The 24,718-nt window shown below is 38.7% G+C and overlaps 1 protein-coding gene across 1 annotated transcript; it reads right to left on the bottom strand.

Annotated features, from left to right (window-relative positions):
* Window positions 1–1,982: 1,982 nt before the first annotated feature.
* Window positions 1,983–22,696, bottom strand: LOC103716354 (eukaryotic translation initiation factor 4G-like). The gene is made up of 10 exons (XM_039115585.1): window positions 22,307–22,696; window positions 21,847–22,072; window positions 21,582–21,724; window positions 21,278–21,421; window positions 20,993–21,060; window positions 20,823–20,879; window positions 19,078–20,433; window positions 15,624–18,952; window positions 2,684–2,878; window positions 1,983–2,591 (listed from the first exon to the last, which is right to left on the bottom strand). Exons 2-10 carry the CDS (start codon window positions 22,047–22,049, stop codon window positions 2,261–2,263), a joined length of 5,826 nt encoding a protein of 1,941 aa, XP_038971513.1. The 5' UTR covers window positions 22,050–22,072; window positions 22,307–22,696; the 3' UTR covers window positions 1,983–2,260.
* Between the last annotated feature and the right edge of the window lie 2,022 nt (window positions 22,697–24,718).

Raw genomic sequence — 24,718 nt, 5'->3', positions numbered from 1 at the left:
AACTTGGGACCGTGAGGATAGAAATTACGCCCAGTACCACTAGGCTACCACCTTGGTGGCAAAGGTGCATCTTCTTCGAGAGGGCTTGTAACTACTAGATGGTTCTCAGAATAGACAGTTCCCATCCTCCTCTCTTAGGAAGCCATCACCCCACTAAATGCAGAGAGGCCTTCCAAGTTCTAGTTGTTATCCTCGAAACTAAGGTAGACCATATCGGCCCAAACTAGATAGTACAGAATATACCGTATCATACTAGTATGGTACCAGTATCCGATACAGATGGCGTACCGAGTATGTCACCATTCGGTGTGCCAAAAAAAATTTCGTATCATACCATACTAATACTATACTAGTGTGGCACCAATACAGATCTAGTATCAAAATAGCAAATTTGGCTCGAAATTATCTTCTTTATTGTAAACTATATCTCCCTCCTAATTTTGCTATTGTTTTGTATGCTGCGAACCTTGCCTTATGGCTTACTTTTGTACTTTCTTCGTGAACTTGATTTCATGGGGCTAGTCTCCCCCTTCACAAACCTCTTCAAAGAAAAGTTTAATTATATAAAAATATAAAATTATTACTAATCAATTTTTATAGGTTGTTTTGAATTCTCAATTTCCAGAATAAGTCTAAACGTCACTCCTCTAGGAAATGATTAAAAACGAGTAAGAATTATGTGAATTAAGCATCTTAGGAGTTACCTTAAGACTCAACAACAAATATTTTTAAACCTAACTATGCTTAACTATGTACTAGATATTGTTTAATTCACATTTCCTCGTGACAAAACCTTTTGTTGTTAATATGTTTACTTTCTTTAAACAAATTTTGAGATCTACCCATGGTCTGAAATGACGTATTTGACCCCAGCTTGATCTCTTTTCTGTGGTTCAATCTCAAATAGACCTAACATATCAAATCCAATCCTTACAATTCTTACCTACTCTTTACCAAAATGATTTAAACAATTGATGTTAAAAAAGAACTATTAAATTCTTATCCAAAATCATGACAACTTAAACGGTTCCAACCCAAATAGATCCTTGCACTCATTGCTTGAGTTGGGTCAAAGCTTCGACCCACTCAAAGTTTGGTCAGAAATTTTAAACCATACTTGACCCTAACTAAAATCACTTTGATCCAAACCCAACCCAAATAAGCACTAACCTAAGTACGTTTAGTCAATTTTTGCCACCTCAAAAAAAAAAAAAAAAAAAAGCAAATTTCGAAACAAGTTGTCGGTGCCTAGTGATAAATTGAGAGACTAAATTTGAAAAGGCTATAATCATTCACATCCAAATCCCTCTAAATAATTTTTTATAGTTAGTTACACCAAAACTCAACATCTATAGTTTAATACTACATTATTATTATTATTATTATTTCATTTTTTATTGTTTTCCTTTATATAAAGTTTTCATTTATATTAAATGAATTCATTTTGGCTCCGCTATATCATTTTTTACAATGCGATTAATTCGTATTTTTCAAAAATTATTATAACATTTGTTCAAATATATGGTATATTTTTATTTCTTACAAGAAAACTCCACAATAAGGACGGTGGCTCCGGCCACCCCCCCCCCCCCCCCCCCCCCCCCTTCTTTTTTTTCCTCTCCTTGTTTCTTCTCTGAAATCTTTCAAAATTTCAAAGGCCGCAAAATCCGAAAACCTAGAAATTCCAATCTTTTCCTCCAAACTGATTTCTTGCTCAGCAGGATATAATCTTTGCATAGCAAGCTGGGGCATCCATCATCCTGGCATCCTCCAATGATTTGAGTAAAAATCTGGAATTTCTTCTTGATCCCATGCATGTATTCAAATCAGGTTGGTTCCATCAAAAAATATGTAATGGAACACAAATACAGGCATATTCATGACAAGCAGGCTGGCACTAATCTCAGCAGACAGCGTTGAGCATCCAACTGCGTTGCAACATAGAAGCTCCGACAGACCAAGAAGGCATGGACTAGATGCCATAGCAAAAGGCAAACCGAAGCCCCCAAGCGAGAATTTTATACATCCCCCAATTTCCAGGACAAAGCAAACTGACGTTCTCCGACTCTAATTCACAAGCTAAGCTGCTCCGATGATACCTAGTTCACAGTATTGAAGATGTGAATTGTATCAAGGCATTGGAAAATTTTTAATATATGTATATATATAATAAAAACCCTTACAGGACAAGCATTTCCAAAGGGAGAACCCTAAAAGACCTATACATAATAATCTAACCAAAAACAAAGAATCCTCATCTTTAAAGAAAGGCACCCAGTTTGTTTGCCTTGACTGGATGCGGCGGTCGGAAATCCTCCAGCTGAAGATTGGAGCTCACACGGATCTCATTCAAAATAGCTTCCCCTTTCTCAATTTCGATCACCTCTAAGATGCTGCCAAGAACTTCGGATGCAAGCCCTAGTTCTAATAAGCGCCCAGGCTCTTCCCCACCTTGGTGGATAAGCTGTCCTATCTCTCTGAGCGGAACCACATTCTCCAATATAACTTTTGCAAAGATGCGACCGAGAAACTCTGCAGCTCTAGGAGCATCATTAACAGCATCCTCCAGCGAGGTGAGAACAGATTCAAACCTGGCAAAAAAGTGAGAGTCTGTAAGATTTCATTCATCGAATCAAATTTTGCTTCTGTATCTTTATTTGGATTTAGCAACTGGCATTCTTACCCCTGGATGAGTTGTACTTGATCAAGCAAGCTATCTTGAGACTTGCAAAGGTTGACAAGCAGTGCAGCCAAGAGATCCCTCTCCATGTCTTTCCGCTCGAAGGAGTCTGTGACCCACAGTGATATCATGGCAGGATAGAAGTTCGGGCAATTCAGCTCTTTGATGCACAGAGATACCTCCCCTTCATCTCTGGCACTGGTGAGATGAAAAGAAAAACGTTTTTTCAGCAATCAAAATATAATCAAGATAGAACATTTGGAAACAAATCATGAGAGATACAGCCGACATTTCAACACAACATGCATCACGATCAGTCTGATCAGAAGACAGGGCATTCAGGTCCTTGAGAATCATAAACCAAAGCATGAGGTCTGAGAAAGTTAAAATTCATTTCAGAAATACGTACAACCTTTGGACTTATAAAAAAGAAGCCACTCAAGACCATAATAAAACAAAATTAATACAAAAAAATCACAAAAGAACCCAGGACAAAACAAATATGCTTCTATGGAGACAGATCTCAGCCTCCCACCCCGGCCCTCACCCAAATACCCCAATTGTTCAGGGAAAGTCATGTCACCAACCCTGGGCGTGCATAGACAACTTATGCATCCAATGAAACCATAGAAGAATAGCGTATTTTTGGGTCACTCCAGAATAACTTTATATCCAACATAAGTCATAAGCTTGCTTCTAGTTAGGGCACAGTAGTTACAATTTTCCCACCAGAAGTATAAAGCATATCTCAATACTTGCATCGTTCCAAAAGAATTTTGTATGCAACATAAGAACACAAGCTTGCTCCTAGTTTACCTTAGTAGTAACAATTTTTCCACCAGAAATTGAAAAGTTTGCTTCTTTATTGGATTTATGAACTAAAATGCCTCACTGATCATGGTAAAACATCCAACTTTGACCCTTTCTAACAGCCAACTCAATGTCTAATGACCCTTGTCAAAATCATGTGGAAAAGCTTTTGTTTCAGATCATTGACAGCTTCTAGTAGTTTCCATTGCTTTTGATGACATTTGGGAGAGAAGGAAAAAATAGACAGAAGAGGAGAAGATACAGGGAAAGAAAGGGGAAGCAGCTATGGCTGCTTATGCAAGAAGTTTGACATTTGAATAAGATGCATGTGAAGTTAGTGATATTCAAAATAATTAATTCCGCGAACTACATTAAAATTAGGAAAAAATAATCCAACATACATAAGGAAAAGAAAAATTTCAAAGATTAAGAAAAAATCATCTCACAAAAAAACTGCTAATTTTGCATAGTTTCCATATATATACACACACACATATACATATAAATATATATGTGCATGTATGTGTGTATATATGTATGTATATATGTTTGTGTGTATATATGCATGCATGTATGTATATATATATATATATATATATATGCGTATATATTCATATATGTATATGTCTGTGTGCGCATGCATGTGTGTATGGGAGATGCTACACTTGGCTGGCTCTCCACTCAAATATTGTTAAGTCTAGATCAGAAAATATCTACCACCTCAAAACTGCTTAGACACCAAACGTCAAGTTGGAGACTCCTAGCCTATGCATCAAGTGGTCAAAAAATTAATACATTTTTTGTCCATTTGATGCATAAGCTGGGGGTCTCCAAATCACATGATTTAGGGTGTATAAGTAGTTTAGAGCTAGTTGACTACATCCAACAACTCAGATCACTAATGCGGAACCTGTATCGTTCGATCTAGACCTGACTTAATTTGAGAAACTATCCACTCGAGCATAGCCAAGCTCTCTCTCTCTCTCTCTCTCTCTCTCTCTCTCTCTCTCTCTCTCTCTCTCTCGCTATATATACATATATATATATACACACACACATACATACATATACTAGACATGGAAATAAGGAGGCAGGAGGCTATACTGCTACAAAAAACATATGGTCGCTACCAAAGCTTATTAAGGCAATCAAGAATGAAAAGCTAAGATCATAGTCTAGCATACAGAGAAAACAGCAGGATGATCGGTAAAAGAACAAAAATTAGCGTTTAAAGAAATAAAGCAAACATAAGAGGTCCAAGATCATGCTGCACAAACAAGAGGGAAAAGAAGAGATTGGGAAGACACATAAAAAACTTGCCACAAGGAAGGTGGTGCATTCTATTAGGTCATCTGCCCATGCAATTGACAGACCAGTAAAGAGTTCAAGTATAACCAAAAACCCATATAACAGAAAAGATTGTGAGAGGAAGAACAAGGAAAGAAAGAAAGAAGAAAGAGGCAGGGCTGCTAAGTTCTTTTATAAATTAGTCATTAAACCATCCATAAACGGCCCATTTGGGGCTAAACCCTAAGACTCCCCCCCACCCCCTGGAATAGAAATAGAATTTGAAGTAAAGAACTCAAGGGATCTTAGCAAACTCTGAAATGCCTCATCATATAGAGATGAAAAGATTAGTAGCTCAACCTTGATCAAATGGATTGCGGTGGGATTAGCAGGTCAAGTGCCACCCAAAAAAACAGAGCTTAACAACGTCAAGGACTGCTAAAAGATTTTTTTTAATGTAAAACCAAAGCAATATTAAGAAGATCCAGACAAATTTTTTGATGGTTATCATAGTTAGGCGAAACATGAAGAAAGAGCAGCTAATTTGAGGTTGGCAACACAATTAGGGCCGTCAAACAAACAAGCTGTTTGCAAGCAGCTCGTGTTTCACTCAAAATTCAGCTTGAAATTGGATTACTCAACTGGTAAACGAGCTAAATATAAGCTAAATTTTTGAGCTTAAAAAATAAATAAGCTGAACACAATTTAGATTCAACTTGCTCAATTTTAGTTCAATAGAACTCAAAATTACAAATAATTAAAGTTAATATATATTATATTAGTATTAAGCATATGACATGTTGTTGGTCAACTATGATCTCTACTCACCAAGAAAAAAAGAACTATGATCTCCACTAAATTTAATACTAAAATCTTATTTCTAGTCAAAAACACACCCTCAATTTTGTGAGATGTACTTCTACCTTTCTCAAGTGTATGAGGTGCAAATAGTTTTAAGATATGAGTGGTTATAACTAGAGAGTGGGGGGCCAGCGAACACACTTAAAGCTATCTAGGGCGAACAAGACTTGTAAAAAGAGACAACATTAGCCATTGCATTGCATTCAAATGGCTCAGCTTCTTATCTTTAGAGGTTGCCCTAGCCCCCAAGCAGCTCCTTGCCCTCAAGGTGTCACAAGCCACAATCCCACAACCATTCTCAAGTTCCCTTTCCTCTCCATTCTTAATCATCAAAACTTCTAGTCAGCAAAACATCCTCTCCAGCTCAATGACATCAAACCTTGAGATCAAGGTTCCCTAATTTCCTCCTCCCTTCTTGTTCTTCCTCAACAACATACAGCAACGCATTGGGACAAGGTCATTCTTTTCTTTTTTTTGCTTCCTTTACCAAATGTCATGCCATTAACAAAAATGGCATAGTAACTGTAGCATTGTCTGTTGTACCAATACCAAGCACCAGACCGATTGCTCAGCGGCACAAATCGATATAGGCCCGCGTCGTGCCGTGCCAGGCCTGTACCGACACAGTAGAGAAGGCGGACAGGGCAAATGGAAGAAAAGAAAAGAAAGAGAGAAAGAAAGAAGGGGGAGAGAGGGAGGGAGGGTTTGAAATAGGGGACCCGGCCGTAGCCGCCGCCCTCCTGTCCGGGCGCCGTCCTCCCTCCCTCTCCCTCGCTCCCCCGCTCGCTCTCTTTACCTTTCTTTCCTTCTCCTTCTCCCCCTCTGGCAACAAATTTTGTTTTCATTGCCGAAATCGTCCCAGTCCACCACCAGTACGGCTCGGTACGACCAGAACCGTCCGATTTGAGATGATTCAACTGACCTTGGACTGTAGTAAGCAATAAGATAGAAGTCTAGATTTTTTTTTTTAATCAAGTAGAGATCTAGATGTTAATTTTGGAGTGCGCTTTAGTACGTTTTTCTAGCTTTTATTTCTTGCTTGCTTGCTAGCTGTCACGAACTTAGCGGTCTCAATGCGGTCCGTGCGGCACAAGTGCCGGCCTACTCCTCCAGCTTTAATGCAGCTAACTCAGCCCACCCATATGGTAATAGCAACATCTTCTTTCTTCTCATCCTCACGGCCACGTAGGAACCCATCCAAGCTAGCTCGAGCTTAGCCTAGTAATAAACAAGCTGAGTTTAAGCCAGTCCATCCTAGCTCGAGACAAGCTCGAGCTGACCCCATAACATTTTGAGCCAAGCTCAAACCAAGGCCAACTCGCTCACATTCAGCTCATTTAAACCCTTAAACATAATTCACTTGTCTAAGATTTACATTGTGTTTGGTTGGGGTCATAAAAGGGAGGATGGATTGGGTTGGAAAGATGGATGGCCCCCATCCACCGCTTGGTTCAGAAAATCTCAAGAAGGATGGATGAAAAGAGAAGATTGCCCATCCATCCTAGGCCACCAATTTGCATCCTCCTAATTTGGGAGGATGCAAGAAAGGATGGATAAAGCACGTGAGAGGTGGATTTCTACATTGACAAAATGACCACTCATTAATTTTTTGACAAACCCCTAATACTTCTTCGCTTTTTCATTTATTTTATTTATATATATTTTTATTTTATCTATACTATTAACCCTATGCTATTAAATTTTATTACTAATTATTTCAATTTTAGTGCATAAATTCCATAATTATAACAAAATAATTAGAATTCTCTTCTATTTTTCTATTTATATTCACTATTTTTTAGTTAATTATTTATATAAATTTAATTAACAATTAAATTAAATTATAAATTAAATAATTATATAATTAATATAAATAAAAAATAGATTATAAAATATTTAGTTAATTAAATTAAATTAAAATTAAATATTTACATAATTTTTATATAATTATAAATAGATTAAGTTTATATTGCCCTACTTTTTTAGTACAAATAAATGCTATAAAATGATAATAATAATACTTTTTTATCAAAGGATAATTTAGTAAAATGTCATATAAATATCATCCACCTCCCTTTCATTCCTTCTATACCAAATGGATGAAATCATTCCAATCCATCTTTCTATGTTTCACCATACATACGGAAGGATGGATGGGTCCATCCTTTCCTATCCATCCTTCCTCCAATCCATCCTTTGCACCACATTGAGGATTATTATTTAACAAAATAACACACATGCTTAAATCTCATGATACAGACCTTCAGAAACCCCAACATATCGCTAGAATTTGACAACTTTTCCATCAATCAGCTATCAAGCATGGACATAATTCCACAAGCAAACACATGCGTGTGCAGACCCACACCACAAGCAATCACATGAGCACAAAGTTTGAGCTTGTTTATTTTATTAATGTGTAAATAAAGATGATAATATTAGCAATGTTGTTAAAAGTGGCTGCCTAGGCGCTTAATTTGGTTAGGCTGCCTAGTCTAAGCCCGCTTAAATCCTACTTCTTTAACGTTTCTTTTCACATTTTCTTTAGGCCCCACGGTGTTAACTTGCCATCTCCAACAAATCTGCTAGCAGCCCATTCGAGTACCTATTTTAACCCCATATGGGACATGTAGGAGGGCAATGAAGGCTACAACCAACCTAATAGTAGGTAGTGAGCTCAAAGCTATTAGCAAGCCAACCAACAGCTACAAGTGGCGGCGGCCAGCACTAGTGCCAGATTTATATTTTTTTTCTTTCTTTCTTTGTTAGACCGATCTCTTCTTCTTCTTCTTCTCCTCCTCCTCCTTCCTTTGATTTTTCTATTCCTCTTTGTTTTCTAATCCTATCTCTTCTCCATCTAGCCATTCTCAACCTTTTTTCTAATTTTTCCTCTTTGTTCTGCTTGCCTCCTTGATGGTTGGTCGTCGGCTGTGGCCCTACAGCCTATTGGCTGCTGCATCCTGTCTTCCTCCCGCTTCTTGCTAGATGCCGGCTAACTAGCTATGTTCTACAGCCTGCTGGCTGCTACAGTGGGAGCAACACTGTTGTCACTCTCCTTCTAGTGTATTTTGATCTTTGGACTTTTTTAAGTATGAAAATCAGGTTTCATAACGCTATATATGATGAAAAGAGATTATATATGATATATGCACATGCTTATTTATGCATATGTTTAAAAATATGCATAATAAAAGCTTGGAAGGATTTCATCCTTAAGCATCCACTTAAGCACCTAGGCGCCCACCTAGTGCATACAGGGTGTCCAGCACCTAGACCCACATAAAACCATGAGTATTAGTTTATCCCCGTCAGTTGAAGCTAAGCAGCCCAAATGGTAGAGAACAAAGAACATAAAATTTTAGGATTATTATATTACTAAAATTAGTTAGGAACTATGTTTGTTTAAAGCACTCATTCTTATACACTTGTACAAAGCTATTAAAATTGAGTGTAATGTCAAAATTTTAATACAATATATTGCCATTATATTTGCAAAATTAAACATTTTTTCATGTCAATGCATGCCAAGTGTTAGGGCGATTTGCATAGTATACGCCTTATGGCACAGGCACAATAAGTGATTCTTTAATCCTCACATAAAGTTTCACTAGTCAAGAAGAAAAACTATCAGATTATTTTGGACAATATGATTGTCAATAATTCATCATGTCAAAACCATGATAGTTGATTATTAAAAATATATTGAATGAATAAGCTAAATTAACAAATCATGTTGAGACAAGAAATGATCATGATATGAAAAATAATCAAAGCAATTATTCCTAAAAAACAATTCTTGCAACTTTATAGTAAGTAGTATAATTGTGGCTTTGACAAACAAACATAGAATTTAGGGTACCTTTTGTCAACATAGTTGTTCAATCCATCACAAGCATTTTAAGGGTTTAAACAATTCTTAAAGTCTAGAGAATTCAAGGCTAAGACATAGTTTAGTCCATCACAGGCCTTTTCTTCTGAACAGGCTTCCAAATGCACGATTTGAAGAAAAGGCTCATGCTGGACTACGTCCTTCGCTTGAATCCTCAGTCCAGAGGTCCAGACCTTGCTAATATGGCCTGATCCACTAGTCAACCCTTTTTTAACTTGCAAGGATTCAAGAAGCATTTAAAAACCAAGCTTGTGATAAGTGCTAGGGCACGAAATTCTCACAAGCACCGGTCCATTCCTTGCAATCACCACCTCTAGCATTCATCGATGTCACCCTAGTCCTTCTCCTCATCACCTCTCAACCAAGGCCCAGTGTCCCTTCCACCCCACCTCCCGCACCTCTTTCTCACTTCATTGGTCACCAAAGGCCCATCACAACTACTCCACCCCTCCACTACCAAAGACCCAGCACCACTCTGCCTCCTCCAAGGATGGACAAGGTTGCTGATGAGGAGTTAAAAATATGGAAAGAACTATGATTATGCATAGACCGTGATAGTCTGTATCTAGTTTCTCTAAGGTCTGATTCAGGAAAAACAAGTTTTATTGGCCTCTTAGGAAAGGACAAAATATGTTAACTAATCTTTGCTTTATACAATCTTTGTTTATGTAATCTTTATTTTATATGATCCCTTGACCAATATCATCATATGTGCCAGCCTGGTACATAACCTCTATTGTATAATCTCTATTTTCTTACAGTATCCAAATACAAGTTAGGATTATTAAATTGAACATTTTCGCTTCCAGGATATCAAGCCTCATCCAAGGGAAGAAAATCTGGCTCCTGTTTCTTGGGGTATATACTCCACGCACCCAAACAGGCCCCCATAAATAATCATTAAATTGAAGAAGTCATTTGATTGTACTACCATTGGATCAGGTACCACGCAAAAAAGGCTACTAGCTGATTGTGGAAGACAAGCCAATAATTTAATGGAAGTTATCTTAGAGAAAAATATTTTCTATTAAAGTTTGTATGACCATAGGCCAATAGAAGGACCTAATACAGTGGCCCAACAAGAAGATCCTGATTCGGATCAAAGCTATAAAATCCTAGCGATCCCAAGATCTTAAGATCCACGATCTCATGATCCGGATAAAAAAAAGCACCAAATTATCTGAATCTTATTCTCAGTTTGGGATTAATTAGATCATAAGATCTAAATCTGAATTATGCATCATAGATTCCCTTGGTTCATAAGATCCAACTTTATCATGTCACATATTAAATCATATAGAAGTACATTTTACAAAATTGGACTTTGTGGCTAGTTGAATTTACTCGTTATTCTTTAATAAGTACAAGAACGTAAAATTAGCAAGCTCGTTAGGGTGTTAGAAGTCAAAGATTTAGAGTTAATGAAATTCAGAACAAGAGTCAATAAATACATATTTTCACAACTACTTGTTAAAATCTTTTTCATCAGAATATTTTGGTAAAAAATGAATTGATAGGTTGTGTAGAAATACCTCAAATAACTCAACATGATGTTTGTTTCACCAAACATGCTAATATGGGGTTTATGGTGGAACCTGAACATCTGATATGCATGTCCTTGTATTCTTCATTCATCTTCATCAACTTTATAATCGACTTACTTAACAATTTTCATGTTTCTTTTATAATTTTAGTTTAAAAAAAATATTAAAAAAAAATCTTTCAGTCTGCAATTCAATCCACGACCCAACCAATTTAACCAATTCCACATTTTTTGTCTCAATCCTGATTTTAACAAGATAGTTACAGCAAGACTTATCTTTGAGGAAAGTTGACCTTAGCGATGGCTAGGCCTATATCAGATAGAACAGTAATTCTTTTTCTAGGTGATATGAACAGTGATCAATTTTCTATACTAACAGATATATGGGCTCAGGTTAAGCAAGAAATCCATTAAGAGAGGAACTTCATGTTCAAACTTTTGTACTTGCAAGTCAACAAATAGGTCATATGACAAGTGATAGTTACAAAGCAGAAATAAGTTGGCAAGCTTGAAGTTGTAGGAGCTTGATGAGCAGCAGGAGCAAAGGAGAAATAATTTGCAAGCTTTAAAAGTTTGGGAGCTCGATGGGCCAGGATCAAAATGTTATTGGTGAAGAGATTTTAAAATGAGCTGAGACTCATGAGCAAGAGGTTTGTATCATGCACAACCCTTGTAGGATGTATGTTAAGTAGCCAGTTTTGCTTTAGATCAAGGTTTGCCAGACCAGTACCGAGGCTTGTACCAGCCAGCAACTGGCTCGACACAGTACGGGTTAATATCATCCAAAGCCGAGCATAGCGCAACAAGGAGAGGGAGTGTGGGAGAGAGGAGAGTGAGGTAGAGAGAGAGGGCAGGAAGGAGGGAGAGTGAGAGGAGGGAGAGGAAGGAGAGGGAGGGAGAAGAGAGAGAGATAGAGAGGCTGAGCAGCTTCAAGCCACCAACAAGAAGCTTCGAGAGCTTTGGATCCAGTAATGGGGACCGAGAGAAAGGGAGATGGAGAGAGAAAAAGACTCACTTGTAAGGAAAGTTGGCATCCGTCATTGTTGTGGACTCGGTAGTGATGAAGGGCTTCTTCCAATGGGGAGTGTCAAATAGAGGAGATTAGGCCTTCGAACAAGGCGGCCTCTTATAACCCAAACCAACCGATTGAACCATGCCAATAGCCAACTGGGCCAATTTGGTACAGCCCGAACCAGCCAGTTCGGCACGGTTCGGCTTACCTACCTTAGATACATCATGAATAGAAGTAGTCCTAAATTTATTGCATCTTAATAGATTTATTTTTTTCAGTTACTTTCTACATTATGTGAGACTAAAAGGTTCCAACCAAATCTTAGGGGCTTCTAAAAGCTTCAGGAGTTTTAGCATTCAACAACTGAGAGAAAATGTCAGCATAGTTCTTGCTCAAGAGATATATGGGCCCTGAGTTGTCTGAGTCAGCGATGACTCATCCCAATCATCAAATAGAGGACAAGACAACTTAATGAGGATCATATCTAATGAGAAGGCTTACAAAGTTGTGTACCCCTTCATCTCATAGCCAGGATAGAGGGATGCTTAGTTCCTCTTAGGTGCAAGAAGAAGAAAGCAAAATTGGAAAATATAGGAAACGAAAGAAAGCAAAGGAAAGAGAGAGAGGAGAGCAGGAAACAAAAGAAAGAAGAGGGTGATTGGCAGCCGAAGCTATCCAACCACCTTTCTGTTTCTACTTTGTATATTTCCTTATTTTCTATCTTCTACAATTTTGATCGTACGCAAGTCCTAGTCACTGGAGCATCTAGTTTAGGTCTTCTGTTATAGCATAAAAAGAAGGATGCAGCATAACAAAGTTTTCATAAAAAAAGTACTAATTCCAGATTTTTTTCTTTTTCTTCTTTGGGCTCAAATGGATCGTGGATAACTAGATACGACTACCTCCACAGCATGGTTTTCAGTATCTAACAGTATCAATCCGTATCAAGCCTATTGACTTGCACCAGTAGGGAACTGATACTCAGTATGCACCCTTCCAAGTGTCAAAATCGAGAATCAGATCGTACCAACGTAGTACTAGTTGGGTATCGGTAAGTGTACCAAAACTAGTATTGAAAACTTTTCTCCAGTGTATTATGTGTTTCCACTGGCAACTTTTTCTCAGTAAGAAGGAACTTATACTTTTATGACAATTGTTATAACTAAGGGATATCTTTTGCGTTGGTTTTTAGCACTTGACCATACCAACTGCCGTTACTATGGAGTTGATACCCCATACATCCCCTGGAACAAGTGTCGGTTGCAAGAACTAGACCATGCCAACCCTATACCAGTTGGGTATCAATACAAGAACTGAATTGGTGTTGAAAACTTTGTTATTTTAAATTATTTTGAACCTCTTCATTTGAAATTTGGCTTTTCCTTGGTAAATAAATTAGATATGCTGAAATTATAAATAAAAATCATAACTTGTGGCTTCAGAGTTCAAAATATTAACAAACAAATGTTTGTGATATGTAATTATGTATTTCTACAGTATTTGTCTATTCATTGCAATATCCTCATATCCGTATCATGAATGCTCACAATTTGTCATTTTGGCATGTTCAAATAATGCATATCCCGATCAATCATCAAATTCCATGCCCCTGCTTCATAGGTAGAGATGATACACCGTTCCTTTAAGAGCGCATGTAGAGCAAACCTTCTGCTATTCTTAGCTTGCTTTTTATATACTTACATATTCTAAATTATGCTCCAAGAATAAAACAACAAATGAAATTATGCAGAATCAATGCATTAAAAATTTAACTAGTATATTGGATATTATATTCTAAACTGTAGTTGATATTAAAATGAATATGAACAGAATTATACCAATATCAACTGATAAATAATTTTTTAAATGATTGAGCAAATAAAATGGCTGCTAAAACATTTGAACTTCTACTCCGCATGATAACATTCTAGTCTGAGCTAAACAATTCAAGCAGCACTAAAGTGACTACAAAAATTGAACAGCTTCTTAGAATGTTTAAAAGAGTGCCACTTAAGTGAGATATGATATTTATCTCTTTATCTTGGCGGCTAAAATTCTCTGACACATATGGAAAGCTAGGAAGTCCAAGGTTTTTTGAATCCATATGCTTGACTCCCTTGAAAGTAGCAAATAAAGCTTTCTCATTTATGGATTGCCAGATTGAATCTCTACAAAACAGTTGGCTAATATCCATTGATTTTGCTCCACATCATATCCATTGATTTTGCTTGACTCTTTGAATACTTTCTCTAATGATTGGGAAAAATGTAACATGGATGCAGGCACCAATCTTACGGGTTCTAATGCAGAATTAATAGCAGGAAACTCAAATGGTGATCATACTAATAGCCACTATATTGTCTTGCCTTCCTGCACTGCTGAGCAAGCTGAAGCACAAGATTTCAAAAAGGGGATATTATTGTTGATGCAGATGAATGTCTATCATGCTATCCTGGAAGGAGATGCATTGTCCATTGTCCAGCTTCTAAGGGTTCCAGTAGTCCTCCTTGTCAAATATCCCATGTTTTTGCTGATCACAGAAGTCTCCTCCAAGAATTTTGTCACCTCAATATCTCATATTCTAGTCATTTCACAAACCATTGCGCTCATTTATTAGCAAGTTATGATTTGCAAGCCAGATATAATTCTTCTTGGTCTCTCTCATATCCATCTTTTTTAGCTTTTACCATTGAGAAGGAGAGGAACCACTCATGTTTTGAGGAGAATTAGTTAAATGAAAACAGCCTAAGGGCTTTCTACCAAAAATAAAGTGCCACTTCAAGCGGCGACGCACTGAAAAACTGTTCAAATGACTGCTTAAGCACTTAAGAAGCCATTTTCAATACTGAATTAGGGAATGTGAAAAAGATCACTAGTTGGTAATATAAGTTATGTGGCTGGCAAGAGAACTATTCTGATGTGGTCAGGCAGAGAGTGCTAAACCAGCAAATAAGTTAGAAGGTAGAAAAAGGCGAAAAAATTAAAGACCAAACATAGGCTTATATCTTCGTCAAGTAAAAAAAAAAAGGATTAAGAATAAACAATGTCCAATAACTCGACCAAATGATAAGATTCTCAACAGAATTATAGCAGTATGAATTATGGCATAGAAAGACAAGATGACACAGCATCATTTTCTGAGAAGCATGGACAGAAATATTCAAGGATGATATAATTCAAAGAATTGCATATGGACAAGAAAAATATATGTGGCTAATAATAAAGATAAATTTAAATATCTAAATATCCCCTTCGGAAAGAATGAAAGGTTAGCTGCAAAATGGGCATGTTAGTAATCCCATAACCATGTGTCATTATTTACATGGTTAAACTTTTTACATGGTCATAATCAAACAAATTTGATGTTGACCCTAAACAGGAAGTAAGGGTTACAACTCCCATGCAGCCCTATTATTGTTTAACCTCTGTTTGTCTAGTAATTTTTCCCAGTAGACACAAAACCAATGGTATGCATGATGCATGATAACATATATATTATTCTGCAAGTAGTAAAGGAAAATAGATAAGACAAAGATGTTACCTATAGAATTCCCTTATTGCTGACATTGATTTTTCACAAAGAACCTCTTCAGATAACTGTTTTGCTTCAGAATGTGCACCTGCACTGCCACTTAAAGATCCCTGTGCATGACCTGCAGGAAGGATAGTTGCTGCAGACCTATCAGAAGAACGATCCAAAATCTTGTCCCTGCTCCCATGGTAAGTATTACAATCTTGAGGATTCATTACATCATGTGGTGCCCCAGAGAACCTTTCTGGCATATGTTTTGGCATTTCTTCTTTTGAGCTGGCAGGTATCCAATCAGGCGTCCTATTGTAACCATTTGGACCTGGTGGCATCCTACGTTGGTCATTAACACTGGGAGAAATTTCAGCCAAGGGAACATTTGAGATCAAAGACGGTCCTCTAACAGACATACCCCTAGCAAGTCCACCTTGGGGGCCAAGGGTAAGTGAATCATCATCAGAAGGCCTTTGAGGAAGGGGAAAGGACAATGTTCTACTTCCAGATGGATGTCTATCCTCCAATCGAACATCTTGAGATCCATACCCACGGACCTGAGGTGGCAAATTGTTTATATTACCAATCTGGGAGCTTGGAGAAGGTACTATAGTGGATCCCCGTGTACCATAGTCCATGGATGGTCCTCTTCTTGAGGCAACACTAATGCCAGAACCACGGGTGGATCTACTTGCTTGAGCTTGTCGTTCTTGAGCTGCTTCTCTGTGCACCTCTTCAATTTTCTTCGGGCCTTCAACTTTCCTTCTTTGTTGCCATTTGTTCTTTCTCAGATCAATTGCATCCCTTAACAGGAACCTAACCCGAGATGATAGCTTCTGATGTGTTGATAGTTTTGCCATCATGTCAAAATATGCATCCATATGTTCCTTGGCCCTGGGATGATCTATCATCTTGCCAATTGTACTCATCAACTTGCATAAGGCTTCAATATCTTCCTCATCAGGATTCTGATACTGCCCGAGCAACTTCTTGATGCATCCATGCATAATTTTCTCCGTCAGCATTCTTTTCTTGTACAATTCACCAATTAATCGAATATTTCCCAGCATACGCCTCCGTGCCTTGATCCTTTTCTCCTCCCTTTCCTCTTCAGATTGTTTAGCCTCACCTTCCACTTCAGCTTCATTAGCTTCAGCTTCTTCTCTCTCCCCTCTTTCAAATTCCTCTTGGCACTTATTCAGAAGCAACCTTTTAAAAGTAATCTTCTCCTTGTCATCAGTGAAATCAGGTAATTCACTAGCAAGATGGTAGCAGAAATCAGCATACATCTCACAGAAAGTTGGCTCCGTCAAAGCTTTGTCAAAAATCTGCGAGATTACACCAGAAAGAGTAACAGTATTATCAATATTAACTTCTTTGACTTGCTGAAATAACTTCTCAAAATTCTGAGGCGTCAACTTATTCAGTATGGCTTTTAATCGTCTTTGCTTTGTCTCTTCCTCATCAGTCACTTTACCGACTAAATATCTATTCTGAGTTTTGTGCATTACTGGTGCAGGAGTTTGAGGAGAAGGTATTAACCCTCTCTGAGTGCCAGGAGAGCGCTGCCACCTGTCTGCATCAGCACCATTACGTGGTATCCCTCCCTGAGATGCCATTGCTTGCATTGGCCCAGAAAGAATGCCTCCAGCAAACTGACCAGATGATTGCCCACGTGGATGTCTTAAAACCCCATGACTGACTCCTTGTCCTGGCCGAAAGTTCATAACAGCTCCTCCATGTCCAACCTCCGGCCGAAGGTCACGTACAGAAGCAAAGGAACTGGATGCCTTCGTCCATTTATCATCCACAATGCCGACCATATAGCGCTCCACCCGGGAAATTCCTGGAGATCTCTCTGTAATCCTTCCGGGGCTTAGAAAGGTTTCGCGGTCAACAACACGGGAAACAGCAACCGATGCACTTATAAAAGCATCAGCTATATCAGGTTTAATCTCAAACCTTTCAGGAAGATCAGTACATTGCTCTGAAAATGTTAACAGAAAATCCCTGGAATACTTTCTGTTCACGGTCTCATTTCTGTCATCATCCTTATATGTCTTTGCTCGACTGGCTTGCTGTCCATTCTCAGGTATTCTCAACTTTGGAGTTGAGATATCAGCTGCATCTTCCCAATCATCCACTTCAACTTTGCTCCGGCCATCTCCCTCACCAGCAACAACGTCATTATTGGTATCTGCAGTCACATGTTGGTTAGCATCCACTACTACAGGACTATCCACACTTTCTGTGTTACTGGTAGTTTCATGTTTTTCCTCAGGACCCTTGTACGCATTGTAAAGATCTGAAGTTCCTGCAGCATCAGCTTTTGAGAGAATTTCCTTCCTCTTCTTCTTTTTTCCAGAAGAAGGCTTGACCCTGGGAGGCTCTAAAACAGGCTTGTCCTTTGGCCCATATGACAAAACTGAAGCTGGATCTTCACTAGACAGCTCTGTAACTTTTTCTTCCAGTTTCTCTGTCACCTTAGAAGTAACAGGGGCTGAAACAGCTATCCCTGGTTGCAAGACATCAGGATTACTCGAGCCAACATCCTGGCTGTCTATTTCTTTGCTTGTATTTGCGATGGCATCTGGAGAGGAAGGCTTTTCTTCTTCAATATTTGAAAATGAAAGGTGACTAGAAGAAACTGCTTCAGCTTTGGTGAAGTCCGAACATGTCCTAGCAGAGATGTCTGATTCCTCAGTCGTCTTCTCAACCACCAAGCTTTGCCCCACTGCTCCATTGGAGGAACCGGACTGTTGCCTTTCAGCATCAAAAGATCCACAGGCAGTCAAAATTTCTGAATTATCTCCTCCAGCCCCATCTTGCTCAGCCAACTCAACTGGTTTTCCAACTTCAACACATTCTGTAAAAACAGATTTTCGATATGGTTTAGCATTACCAGTATCTCGTGAGGAATCACTAAACACTTCAGTTTCCCCATGTTCCTTTTCTGCATGTGCTTCTTGTCCTGGTTCAACATCTAACAAGATAGAATTGTCCTGACCAAAAGTAGGATATGACTTCTTAGGTACAGTCTCATCCATCTCAAGACCCAAAGAAGTTGATGTCTCGGCAGAACCTTTCTCTTCAAGTAGAATTCCACTGTCAGCTCTCAAACAAACATCTTGTGATATTTCCTTCACCAAATTAACCCCAAATGATTCTGACTCAGTAGGGACTAATTGACTTTCAACAGCTTTAGAATTTCTAATTTCACTTGAACTTTTTTGTCTCAAACTAAGTGAAGACAAGCTAGTGGTAGCAATCGACATATCTGCCCCTGAAAATTCCTGAACTTTCTCAGAGTTTCTGGACAATCCATCTGCAGATTCAGAAGCATCTTTCTGCACCATTCAATCATGTCGAGAAGTTACAAATAGAAATTGCATTATACATAAGAGCAGCAAAATATATCTTCAACAAGATAAGATGAAAAGAGAAGGAATAAGAAGCATTCAGAATGTCAGACCTGTTGCAAGTGTAGTGAATGTCCGAGGTCCCTTTTATTAGGCAATTTGTGGTTATCCTTCAATAAGTCCAATTTTTGGACAGGTTCTTTTCCTCCGCAATCAGTTCCTGTCTCATCAGGTTCAAAATCCCCATGAGGAGTAACAGGAACTGATGAAGTTGTAGCCTGTGTGGTCTGCAATGACTGAGAAGCTGATTTGGACTGCAGAACAGAACTTTCTACAGTGATCTTCCTGTCTCTTTGTGGATGAGAAGCCGTGGCTTCTCCAAAATGCTTTGACACCCTAGGTGCTTCGGCATTGCTTATGGGCATGCTAACTGTCACTGAAGAAGTTCCAGCTTTATTTCCCTGCAAACCAACAACTGACTTTGCCATCCCCTGAACTGGAGCTGATGAAGCAGAGACTGGCACAGCTTCCACTTTCAGCGATTCAGAAAGACTATGCAGAGGAGGCCCATATTTGCTACCAGGCACAGGCTTAATGACAGATGGATTCGTGATTGAAATGGCTTGGCCACTCTGGCCAACTGAATAGCTATATCTTGGTGCCTGCAAACCAGAAGGCATTGGACTGCTTGTCAAAGGAAGAGAAGTGGAGGTATGGAAGAGCATCTGGGATGGGTTATAGGCATTTGGTTGCAATGGAGGACCGTAATGGGAGGGAGTAAATGGCGGAAGAGGTTGAGATTGAGAGGCTACATTGGGCAGGGGCCTTTGCCCAGTAAAACCGCCATCAGTATATGAGTCTGTCCTTTTACCAAGTCTCAACTCCTCATGGGTCTCTGGGTGAGTAATCCTTACAGTGATCTTGCGAGGAGCACCAAATTTTCCAGGCTGCTGTTGCGCAAACTGTTGGGTGGGAATACTGATTCCAAGGTTTCCTAACTGAGGAGGCAGTTGGTGACCCATTTGAGATGCAAAGCCCAAGCTTTGTCCCTGGTGCATCATCGGTTGAGGCTGCAGAAGATGAGGCTGGAGACCATGAAGAAACATTTGTTGTGGTACTTGGGCAACATTTCCAACAGGTAATGTCATAGGCATTTGCAATGAACTTGCTGCAACACCCTGTGACTGCAGCTGAGGATTGGGGCCACCAAATTGCAGGGGAACATGGGGCTGTTGAAAGGCCATTGGCATAGATATCCCAGCTATAGGAAGAACAGAAGATTTGGGTAGTGGTACAGCAGGGGCAGCTGAAATTTGTGAGTGCATATCCTGTTTTACCTGGGCAGGAGGTAGAGACCCTCCAGCATTAGATTGGCTAATACCACCTGCATCCTTCTTAGGAGGTTGTGGCTGCTGTGGTCCAGTGGGTATAGGCACTTTGGATGCTCCCCTAAATGAACCATGGCGGCCCTGCATGATGGAATTCAAAGATAGTAAATAATGATGACAAACTGAGAATTCACAAAAATGTCAACAAAGATTGCAATGACTTCTATTAGGTATCTATTTGACAATAATCAAGATTTTCCTATGTAGAACTTCAACATTTGGATAAAATGACCTAACCCAAGCCAGAGAATATCTGCTTGAGATCGATCAAAAAAAATATAAAGTGAATGTTTCAGCTAAATTTGTAAAGCTACCAAGTGATAAAGGTCATGTGCAAGATGAACAACTACAGGAATATAATGTCAGTTCACCTATCATCAAAGCAAACTTAGTCTAGATATCAATTTCAATCCCACTTTTTTTCTTTGCTCAAAAGTAAAATTTAAAGATCCAGTACAATATCTACACACCTGGCCTTGCTTCTGCTCATCCAGATTAGGTGGAGCTGAGGAAGTCCGAGCAGGAATCTACAATGATCATAACAAATTTTGCCAAATCAGAAGCTACATTGCAAAAGAGCATGAATAAGAACCAACACAAAACACAAAATTCAACTTGAAGCAAAATGCGAGAAGTATACCTGCATTCCATCCACAATACCGGGACTTATAGATCCAAATTGAAGAGTAAATGTCTTGGATCCATCACCTGAAGGAAGGAAGCAGTGAACCAAAAAGACTGACAGGATGATAAATTAAAAGAATAGTTTCAATGCATGAAGATGACCCCCGAAAAAATCATCAGTTGCAGAAAATCAAGAACCAACTTGCAAAAGTTATCAGAACAAAGGAAAGACGTCTAAACCTACATAATCCACTGGCATAAGCATTCAAACAACAAAGTGAACAAATGCACAACAAAGTACCTTTGGCTGGAACCACAGGGGTTGCGGAATTGGAAGGTCCTGCAGCAGACTGAGAAATTGGAGCCCTTGGATGGGCTCGGGAGTTTCTTGGGATGGGTACATCCACAGGTTTTGAAGCACTTGATGCTGGTGCATCAGATGGTCCTGAACAAGATGATAATGAATAAATTTAAGAGTATAGCACGATTCTTTTATTTTTTGCATTCTAATCTACTCTTCATCATAATCTTCATCCAAGAAATCAATCAAAACACGTAAATTTCAATAAAAATAATAATTATAGAAAAAAAAGAATTTGGACAACCATGAAAGGGTGGCTGGACATGGCCACCATTCTGCGCGCCCCGCAGAGCAACGGGAGCTGCAGGGGCAACAGCATCACTCGCCCTCAAATTAGATGAATTCGCCCTAGACGACCCTCCTTGTCCATTTCCGGAGTTCTTGAAACTGGAAGACAACAACAAAAAATAATAAAAACCCTAACTTTTGGGCGCCCATGTGCCCATATTAAACGAGAAGGCCTATTTCATCAAGAATCATGGGGGCGGCAGCGAAGATAAAATCTTTACCTCCGATTCGGCAAGATGTGTGGGTTGTTCGACGAGGAGGGAAACGAAGAGGAAGAGGAGAGTTGGGGAGGAGGGGCGGAGCCGCCGCCCTTCCCGCCGCTGCCGCCGGAATATCCTCTTTGCTGGCCGGAGCTGCCGGAACGATCGGTCTTCCTCAGCTGCTGGCCCTCGCTCTTTTCCACCTTGGATTGATTGAAGGACATAAATCCGCCTTTCTTTCACCCACCTACAACACCAAGAAAATTCAGTCTCAAAACAATAAAAACAACAAAGACGAAAAAGATCCCAGCAACTGATCGAAACCAAACAAACCCTTAGATTTTGTCACCGTCAATCCCACAAAAAACAAACATACTAGAAATAACACAAAGATTCAAAATTTAGCACAAGAAAAACCAAACTCTGAGGCATCGGGGAATGCCGGAGGTCGATATCGAGGGCTTCAAGATCAATCTCTCACCTGATGCCTCCGAAGAAATAGACTCGCCGATTCGGGGAACGATTAGGGTTTCCCCTCAGAGAGATGGGGAGGGAAAACCGTCGAATAGGTTGAATGGAACCATGAGGAGACCGAGAGAGAGAAGGGAGAAGCAAGAGGTGGGGAAAAGAGAAAAGCGAAGAGTCGAAAGAGCTTATTGGAGAGAAAAGAGAGAGTATAAACAAAATTATTCAAAAAAGGGTTTAAAAAAGGTTGACGAAAAAAAAAGCGTAGTGGTTCTGTGACGGTGCTCCAGGCCAGTCACGATAAGAAAGGGTAACAAACTCCGAATCCAAGTCGTTTTTGGATTCTTTGGGGTCGAGTTTCGGATTGCGTTCGGATACTGAAGCGAACTTCCGAGTTTAATTCCCGGATCATGGATGCATCGCATAACAATAATTTTAAATCAAAATTAATATAATCTACAGGTCCGTCCCTTCTCTCTCTCTCTCTCTCTCTCTTTTTAATTACTTAAGTGAATCTGCTTCTTGCTAGTAAAAAAGTCCAGAACAATTACATAACAAAACACAATCCAATGCCTGCAGCACCCGATCAGAAGGATCCCAACATACAAACCCGAAATGGTGGGCTGCATAGAAGGCGACCTAGTCTAGAGCACTGTTAGCCTCCCAAAATACATGCGAAATTCGAAATAAATCTAACTCCTCTCCCATGCTCCAAATGTTCCAAAGTAGTGGGTGCAGATCCGACCTAGCATAAGTGGCACCCACATACGCTATGCTGTAATATATATATATATATATATATATATATATATATATAGACACACACACGTATATATGTATATATATATATATAATATTCTAAAGAATTAAATTTTATAAATATAAATTCATATAATAGAATAATAAATAATTTTTCAGAAAATTAAATAAAAAAGTAAGTGCAATGTACCAAATAATTTTGATGTAGGAGCATTGAGCCGAAATCTTCTTGAGCATGTGGTGGATTGAGTCCATGTTTGGGGCATATCAAGTCACATTGAGTCTGTGGCATTAAAGAGTTCTTAATTCCTTATGTATTTGAGGTCTCGTGTGATGTGGGAAGAGTCTTAAGTGATTTATACTCTATTTTCATATATTATAAAAAATTCTAGCCTAGTAAGAGCCTTATTTAAATTATAGTTGAATTAGTCAAACATTTGAATTAAATTAAAAGAGTCTATGTTTGATAGGAGTCTTGCAACCATCTATCCTCGTTTGGGTCAAATTCAGAAAATAGAAACGAACTTTTTTTTAGCTTTTATGGCATGAATTGATACATTAAATGCAAGAAAAAATACGGATAAGTTCCTAAACGGCTTTCAAAAATAATTTTTTAAAATTATTTTCTCTAGATAAGTCCAAGAAAATTTTTTGTAATTAACTCTATCACGGATACTCAAACTAATTAATAGATTTATAAAATAACTCTGAATTTAATTTACTTTTGTACGTGTGTGCGGACTCTAAATAGACAATAATTATTTTCTTAAAGCTTAGTTTGTTTTTTATAAGAATAATTAATAAGACTCCAATCAAAATTGAGATTTAATTTGATTTTTTTCCTCTGCATCCGGAGAGGGAAATATTCTTAAAAGAAAATTTTTTCCTTTTGTAAGGATCGAGGAAGAAAACTTTCCGTAAATAATAGCTTCCTAAAATAATTAATGACTTTCTAAAATAACTCTAAATTTGAATTTTTTTCCTCTATATCCTTAGACTTTAAATGATCAATAATTCTTTCCTAAAAACAATTAGAAAAGTCCAATTCAAATTTGAATTTTCTTTCAAATTTTTCTTCGCATGCATTGAATTAATTAAAGGCTTTGTAAAATAAATTTTTGAAAGAAAAATTTTCATAATTAACTTTAATAAGGCTTCTTACAATAATTAACAACTTTCTAAAATAATTCTAATTCAATTTTTTTTACTGTGTGTGTGAACTCGGAACGGCCAATAATTTTTTCCCTAAAATAATTAACATTAACAACTTTTTTTTGTGCTAAGAACTTTCAAAAGGAACATTAACAATAACATTAACAGCTTTCAAAAAGAACTGCAAATTTTATTTTTTTCTAAAATAAGAAGCCTCCGCTCAAATTCGAAATTTTTTAAATTTTTTTCCTCTGTGTACGTGGAGGGAAATATTTCTGAAGGAATTTCTTTTCCTTGACATGAATGTAGAGATGGGCACTGGGCCGGGCCGCCCACGGCCCGGCACGGCACGGCACGAAGCGGGCCATGCCTGGCACGGCCCGCCAGCTACAGTGCCGGGCCGTGCCTGGCACGGCCCCTTTGAGAGGGCCGTGCTGGGCTAGAGGGTCCTGGCCAGCGGGCCGTGCCTGGCACGGCCCGCTTCGGGCCTGGGCCGGCACGGCCCGGTCTAGGCCCG

Source organism: Phoenix dactylifera, chromosome 18, assembly GCF_009389715.1.
Source record: "Phoenix dactylifera cultivar Barhee BC4 chromosome 18, palm_55x_up_171113_PBpolish2nd_filt_p, whole genome shotgun sequence".
NCBI classification, from domain to species: Eukaryota; Viridiplantae; Streptophyta; class Magnoliopsida; order Arecales; family Arecaceae; genus Phoenix; species Phoenix dactylifera.
Note: the sequence above shows the minus strand (reverse complement) of the source record. Positions and strands in the feature narration are given on the sequence as shown.

Bases quoted from the DNA above. Each gene is read 5' to 3' on its own strand.
- LOC103716354 (XM_039115585.1), bottom strand. From the start codon at position 22,049: ATGTCCTTCAATCAATCCAAGGTGGAAAAGAGCGAGGGCCAGCAGCTG. The intron at 21,725-21,846 runs GTAAAGATTTTA...GTTGTCTTCCAG, and splicing joins CACATCTTGCCGAATCGGAG to TTTCAAGAACTCCGGAAATG. The intron at 20,434-20,822 runs GTGTGTAGATAT...TCCATCATGCAG, and splicing joins ATGAGCAGAAGCAAGGCCAG to GGCCGCCATGGTTCATTTAG.